The sequence below is a fragment of the Strix aluco genome, chromosome 7 (assembly GCF_031877795.1).
Source record: "Strix aluco isolate bStrAlu1 chromosome 7, bStrAlu1.hap1, whole genome shotgun sequence".
Taxonomy (NCBI): domain Eukaryota; kingdom Metazoa; phylum Chordata; class Aves; order Strigiformes; family Strigidae; genus Strix; species Strix aluco.
Genome location: NC_133937.1, coordinates 13,159,308 through 13,166,264, shown reverse-complemented (window position 1 = coordinate 13,166,264; position 6,957 = coordinate 13,159,308). Strand labels below are relative to the sequence as shown.

Sequence of the window (6,957 nt, the reverse complement as noted above, 5' to 3'; positions counted from 1 at the left end):
TTTCCAGAGTACACATGCACGGGGGGGAGGAGGAGAGGTGTGTGTAAAAGAGAGAGAGCTCACAGAAGAATGGGAATTGGAGAAGGAACAATTGTTTTTATATTTCATGGTGATATATACAGGAGAAGCCTTTGAGTTGTTCCACCAACAAACTGCAGTGTTTCAAGCTCATGCAAAACACAACACCTTGAACAGCTGTATGTGCAGCCTAATTTAACCCCCAATCAAGGGGCAGGCACATGAATAAAGAATTATACCCCTACAGCCAGTAACTGTTGTCACTTGCACTGCTTTAATGGTCATCAGAGAAACAATAGTGATTAATTAGCAACTGTAAAAGCAACTAAAAGCATGGCCCTCTCTTGGTAAAGATGACCCCTGACAGAAGATGATTTTTGATAACAATGACTGTGTTTAACTAATGACTGCATCTGTTAAACAACTCTAATTCTTATTTAATTCCAGTTAGACAAATTTAAGCCATAAAAGTGATCTTTCTTCAAAACACCTCTACCACATGAGCTATGGGATTACATTTAGCCTATATATCTGTACCCAAGAGCTGAGGTCAAATGATGACTATGATCACTAGTCCTTTAACTAAATAAAAGCTGCATGTTTACATGTCTTAGCAATGATTTCACTGCTCTATTTCTCTTGTCAAAATACCCATGTCAAATTGTAGATGGCTGATTGGTCTGTGGCACAAGCTTTTTCATGCTAGTAACCACAGATGATACAATCAGCCTCCTTGTCATGGTTGGAGCTGTCAATGCCTTGCTCATGAAGCTCTCTGAGGAAGATGTTTAGCTGCTCTGCCTGAGTTTCAGTGCCAGCTAATGTGCGCATACAGGTGCTGTTGGTGGGGAAATAGGCAGATTTAGCTCCACTGACGGCCATCTCGGAGGCTGAAAAGATCAAAGAGGACAAAAAAGAAAAGCAGCTGAGTTACTTAACTTAGATTTGTCCTGATCTTTAAACAAGCACCAGCATTTCTATTTGCGAGACTAAAGACTTCAACTTGGAATGAAAGTTCTGAGATGATTGCTTTTGGTAAGCCTTGGGATAAAACTGCTCTAGCAACAAGGCCCTGTCAACAGTAAAATATTTTCCGTTAACCATAGGAGAGATAGGTTGGCCCTTTTGTGTGTCTATACGCACATTTATTGTTAAATTAAGACAATAACGATGGAGTCAGGTAGCCTGCTTCAGGTCATGGATTGCTCACTAGATGAAATGGGAGCAATCTTAAAATCCTTGGGCTGCCACATGAAAAAGGCAGCACTGCTGGCTGGGGGCCAGCTCCTGGGTTTTATTGTATGTATGCACCATGAATAGTGCAGGCGTTGGCCCCTTTTGCTGAGGTACTTCAAGTACTATTGCAAGATAAACAGCAGTTTTATGTTCTCCTGCTGTCTGTCCAGTGGGGTCACACAGCCCTTGTGCAACATAGGGTTTGTGTTAAGATGATACCTCTTTACTGTTTAAAAAAAGTTGCATCTTCCCACAAATATTGGATACATGTCACATTTGCTACCCCAAGCTGAAATAGCAATGCTCAGGCCCTTGTGATAGTTTCAAAGCTAACATGATTTCTCATTCAGCAGTTTGCCAGCCCAGCACTAGCTCTCACAATATCACACATGCCAAGGTTGTCACACATACCAAGAGAAACTTTTCTTTCTTCCTTTTTTAAAACACAACAGACATAGCCTCCCATCCCTGTGACCAAATGTGACTGAGAAATACTCACGGTTACAAACAGCCAGTGTCTTTTCCCCAACAAGCTGTGTTGTCCAGGAAAACCCAGTGGCATTGCCACATACTTCATACAGTCTACTTCTTCTGAGGAATGGAAAGTCATAACCCTTGGGAAACAAAGGTGGGGAAAAAACAAATGGTGTCTTAGGTTACATCATGGCAACTGTAAGATGAAGAAATAGTCAGCCAGTGAAGGTCAATACAAACACTACAATCTCTTCCTGCCCTAAGGGAGAAGAAAAAAGTATAACAAGAAAATTCATTACACAATAAACACTTGTAAATTAATGAATAGATGCAGCAATATAGCAGCAGTAAACCATGACTATTACCTTGTTGCACATGGGTTTGCAGTACTGAGCATTGTCAATGGTGACACACACCAGCCCGCCATTTCTAGGGGCTACTGGCAGTGGGCACGGAGGTAGCTGCTTGCAAACTTTTGAGTGGATCACAAAGGAAAAAAGAGAGCAAGAAAACAACATGTCAGAGTGAAAGTGAATATAAAAATCTCCCTTTTCTCAAGCAAAACATAGGCATACTCATCGACCAGAGTATGGGTGATAACTGCCCCCACTAGCCGACTGTCAGAGTAAGCATTTTTGTTTGTTTAAAACGTTCTTTCTTTTTTTTTTTTTTGGCAACACACAATTTTTCCATCACTTGTCACTGTGACAGCAAAGTCCCTGTCAGCCCCACTCACACTTTAAAAGTGGCTGTAAGTGGCGTTTGCATTCACAGCACTGGCATTCAGTACTATTGCGGCCAAAACTATCCAAGTATTTCCTGGAAAAATATGACTGACATGCCTGCTCCCAGGCACTGAAGAGGCTCCTGCTGGCAGGCAGAACAGGCTCTGCTGCCTCTGCAACTCTGCACTGTGGCCCAGCATTGGCAGCTGGGCTGCAGGGCGGGTGGGAGTCCAGGCACTGGTGCTGCCATGCCTCCCAGATGCCTGCCAGAACAGTGGTTAAGCACTCTTGCTTTCTGACTTGTTGCTCAGATTTTTTCCCCCCTCAAGAAAGGCAGACACTTAGCTCACTCTGACTGTAGGTAAAAAAAATTTCTTAGTGCTTCTCCACTGCCACTTTGTTCAACACTGAGTGAAGAAGAGCAAGGGTTCAGGAGGGGACTCACATTTCTCTTGAACAGGGCGCAGGAGATCAAGTGTTTCTTGCAGTGTCCAGGCAAGCAAATTGATTGAAGTTTTTTCACCCTTGGCAATCATTTCATGAAAGCATTTTGAATATTTCTATGGAGTTAGGGGAGAAAAAAGGTAAGTTGAAGAGGAAAAGCCTTGGAATTAATTTATGAAAGTCATCAAATACATTTTCCTTTTTTTTTAAAAAAAAAGTACAGAACAAGAACCATCTTGAAAATTATATAGCTTTAAGTAACACTAATTTCCCCACAATGTTTTTGGAAGAAATCCGGTAACTTTTTTTTAAAACAGTGTCTAGATAGGGTTTTTCCATTATATTGAGTTCAAGAGGGAGGCCTGGTATGGGTTGGGGTTTTCTTTCCTATGTATGAAATGGTGCCTTTATAAACAACTGTTGTGTCTTCTTTCTATCCAAAACATTGGTTTGTTATTCTTATCTTCTGAATGCTGGTATCTCGCAGAGAGAGCATGTGTGTGTGTGTTCCTGTATTTTTATCTGCCTATAGGAATACCTTTCAGTCCATACATGTGTGTCTATGCACATATGTGTATAGTGGTGGTGAACGCCACAACCGAAACACAAGTGTGTGCCATCATTATAACGGGCACCAGTTACTTTGAACTTACACAGACACAAGAAAAACAGCAAGTCCAATTTTCAGTTGCAGCTGCTGAAGCACTAGCCAGCAATGGCTAACTCTGCTCCTTGGGATGAAGCTTACAGAAACATTGTTGAAAGTGGTGGGCATCGGTCATACAAAGAAAATAATATCATACGAATCTCTGGGGGAAAAAAAACCTTAAACACCTGGGAGCATGCCTCCTCAGCAAGTGCTGCCCTCAGCCTTTTTTTTCTACCCCTGTGTGATGAGAATGGTACTCCAGGGAAGCTCACTATATGTACTGGTATGTGGCCCCAACTCCAGCATTAGTTCCATGTTACTCTTTTACAGACAAATGTCTTTACTGTGTGTGAAAAATTTTTTAATAGGGTCTGCCCTGGTATTTTTTTAACATTTCTGCCATATTCAAGGGTCACTGTCTGCTCACTCCCTTATGATATGCCTAGGCAATAGAAGACAGGGGCACTATCTCGTAAAAGATAAGCTTTCAGTTGACCGGCTTTACTTGTATTTAAAATACTTAGCACTTTATATTTGAAAGTGGGATTGAAAACAACATTATGCATGTAAGGCAAAAGACATAACCGGTTATGTTCAAGATACTTCATGTATCTTGGAAAAAGCAAAACTGGAAAATACACCTACAAGGACCTTTTTTTTTGACTAGCAGTAGCAGAGCCAAAGACATGGCAGGTTAAATGACACTAATCATTTTTTGGTCTTCCATCTTGCTCCCTCCCCACCATGTACTTTTGTTCTGAGCCAGGCGTTACCAAAGCAGTGTGCAGGTTATGCTTGCCCATCCAGGGCGTGCAGCTGCACAGGCGGCAGGGCCCTGCTCCTCCCACACTGCAGAAGAGCTCTGCAAAGCAGGACCTGGGGTGGCCGACGTGGCTGACCTCTTACCGCAAGGCTCTCATTCACATCCTGTATGTTTGCACTTTCACATTCACTTGGACTGGCAAAAGCTCCAATTTCAGTAAAATCTAAAAGACAAACAGAAGCAGGTATATAGCTGGTTAATAGTCCCTCCCAACACATGAACAAACCCCGAATACTGCATAATAGAACTTGCGCCACTATGCTGCAGTCCTAGTGACACCTGGTATACCTGAGGTGATCAGGGCTCAAATGTGAATAAACTGTGCAAATACTGATTTATTCTAGTTAGCAATCTGATCGCCTGAGCTGGGTTCCCAAGAGGGATGATTCATTTCTCTAAAAGAGAGCCGCTATTTAAATAGTTGTTAGTCATATTCAAGAATGACAATATCTTACCTGCAAGAAGCACTGCTAAATTTGTAAAAAACAGTGTTTTCCAGAGTGGGCAGGAGCTGAACAGCATCTTTTCTGCAGGAGACCTGGGGCTAGTTACTTGTTGCTTGTGGAGCCTAAGAGCTGAAGCGCTGGTGTCAGGCACAAAGCTGCATGTCTGTGGCCGCTGGTTGCTCACGGTGTGCCTCGCTCTGGGGCAGGACTGTGATAAGGCGTTAAGGGGGGGTGCAGGTATTGCCCAACTTGCTGGGAAGCCAGCAGAGAGTTTGCCAACATGGTTTAGGGAGGGCAAGGGGAGGTTTCTCGTTATTGTCCTCCATCCTCTCTGCTGCTGCCAACCCCACCGGGAAATCTTCAGATTAACTGGTTTACCGTAAACATGTTTGGTGTATGCACACTCTTGCATGTTCTTGCTCTCTCCCCACCCCACCCCACCCCCTCATTCTGTCTCTGTTTGTGTCTGTCTTGGGCTCTCACACACACATATATATACATTCATATATAAGACATAAGTATGCTTACTTACAGGGCTCAACCCGGTATCTCATGCTTCAAGAGAAAGCTCAGAACATCAAATGATGGCTAAACTGATTTGGACCAAGGGGATGTGCTCTATATCCTGTAGCAGCCAGAGTTTAGCTACTTGGTAAGGGGAATAAATTACAGTTTCCAATTTCTAGCATCTGGGTTATTAAATACAGATTAAATAAAGCAGCAACAGCAGCAGAAAAGCAGGGGGAAAAATAAGTCTTGAGAACACAAACATACTTTCTGTGTGTATATCATATAGCCAACCACATACCTGCTCTCTGTGCATATATCAGCAACTGCATGGTATTTCTATTTGTAGCTTTGGGTTTTTTTTAATGGAGCCATGAACCTCATATGCTTATATCCATTTATGGGAAAAGCTGAATAGCTAGCAAAATTGCCACAAAAGGTCAATCACTTCTGCACTATACATTTGCTAGCAGATTAAACCAATTATCCAGCTAATGTTCACGTGCTAGGGGTGTGGCTGACCCCATCTGTAAACTGCAGGTTTCAGAGTCATGGCCTTTCACCCAAGAGCCTGTCACACACACCCCCATGCCAAGGTGCCGTGCTGACCTTGCCTGCCCATCAAACCAGACAGACACACACACACTCCCTCACCAACAAACGCTGTCATGGTCGTTACTGTCACTGCCAGAGCAGAACTGTTCATGTTGTCTGCAGATGTTTGGTTTTGTTGAGACAGGGACATTGTGTTTTCATGTTACATTATGCAACACATTTATTTACACAGCACCTTTTCAGGTTTCTTTTTATTTATTTTTCATTCACTTGCTTCTGCTAGTTGTAGTATAACACATTATGACCAGGAGATCCTGAAGATGTGAAGCCAATGGCAAGGCCTCCATCGCATTAACAAAGACATGCTTTCTTATGTCATCTCAGGAATGTCTTGGTAAACGGGTATGTGTAGAACTGTAACACTTCGACCAAACAGTTCTGTGGCAGCATGAATGGTGACTTCCTTATTGTTAGTAAAATGCCTTTGTATATATTACTGATAGGTAAAAGTTCATTAGCAAAACAAGTCTTTAATAATGAAGGCCAAGGTTTATGTTTCTAGGCAGATCAATAGGACCTCGCTCCAAACAGTTTACATTTTTGAGGCTGGCACACACAACAAGATGCTCCTTTGCAAGACAAGCTGGGAAAATAGTCCCTGGGAAATTTCTATCAATACATTCTTTAAAATGCAGCTGCACTTTAGATATTTTTCTGCCAAAATACATCCAGGTGTCCAACGAGGGCCGTGGTTAATGCTCTAAGTCCTTGGGAGATCAGGAGATACACATGAACCTGCTACTTGTCCATCTCAATTTACACGGTACATATAGCATACTAGCATAATTACTAAAGTGGAGCAACTTCTGGCTTGAACAGATAAAAGTTGTGTTTGTGACATACTTGGAAGAGAATGAATGGCACCCTTTTTTAAATGATCATCACAGTTGGGCACTCTCTTTCTACCTCAACATCTGTTTGAGAGACACTGTAATTTAGTTAAGAGAGGAATATGGGGTGTCAGCATTTCGTCAGTGTAGAAGGTCTAACAGGATCCTGCTTAAACCACAAAGGTAGGAT

General features: G+C 42.4%; 1 protein-coding gene across 1 annotated transcript; it reads right to left on the bottom strand.

Moving 5' to 3' along the window:
• Nucleotides 1-273: 273 nt before the first annotated feature.
• Nucleotides 274-5,227, bottom strand: LOC141926205 (uncharacterized). Its single transcript, XM_074831628.1, has 6 exons — nucleotides 4,825-5,227; nucleotides 4,453-4,532; nucleotides 2,899-3,013; nucleotides 2,094-2,200; nucleotides 1,754-1,868; nucleotides 274-908 (listed from the first exon to the last, which is right to left on the bottom strand). Exons 1-6 carry the CDS (start codon nucleotides 5,225-5,227, stop codon nucleotides 721-723), a joined length of 1,008 nt encoding a protein of 335 aa, XP_074687729.1. The 3' UTR covers nucleotides 274-720.
• Nucleotides 5,228-6,957: the final 1,730 nt, after the last annotated feature.

Bases quoted from the DNA above. Each gene is read 5' to 3' on its own strand.
- LOC141926205 (XM_074831628.1), bottom strand. From the start codon at position 5,227: ATGCAAGAGTGTGCATACACCAAACATGTTTACGGTAAACCAGTTAAT. The intron at 4,533-4,824 runs GTAAGATATTGT...TTTGTCTTTTAG, and splicing joins TTTAGCAGTGCTTCTTGCAG to ATTTTACTGAAATTGGAGCT. The intron at 1,869-2,093 runs GTAATAGTCATG...TTGTTTCCCAAG, and splicing joins GCAAACCCATGTGCAACAAG to GGTTATGACTTTCCATTCCT.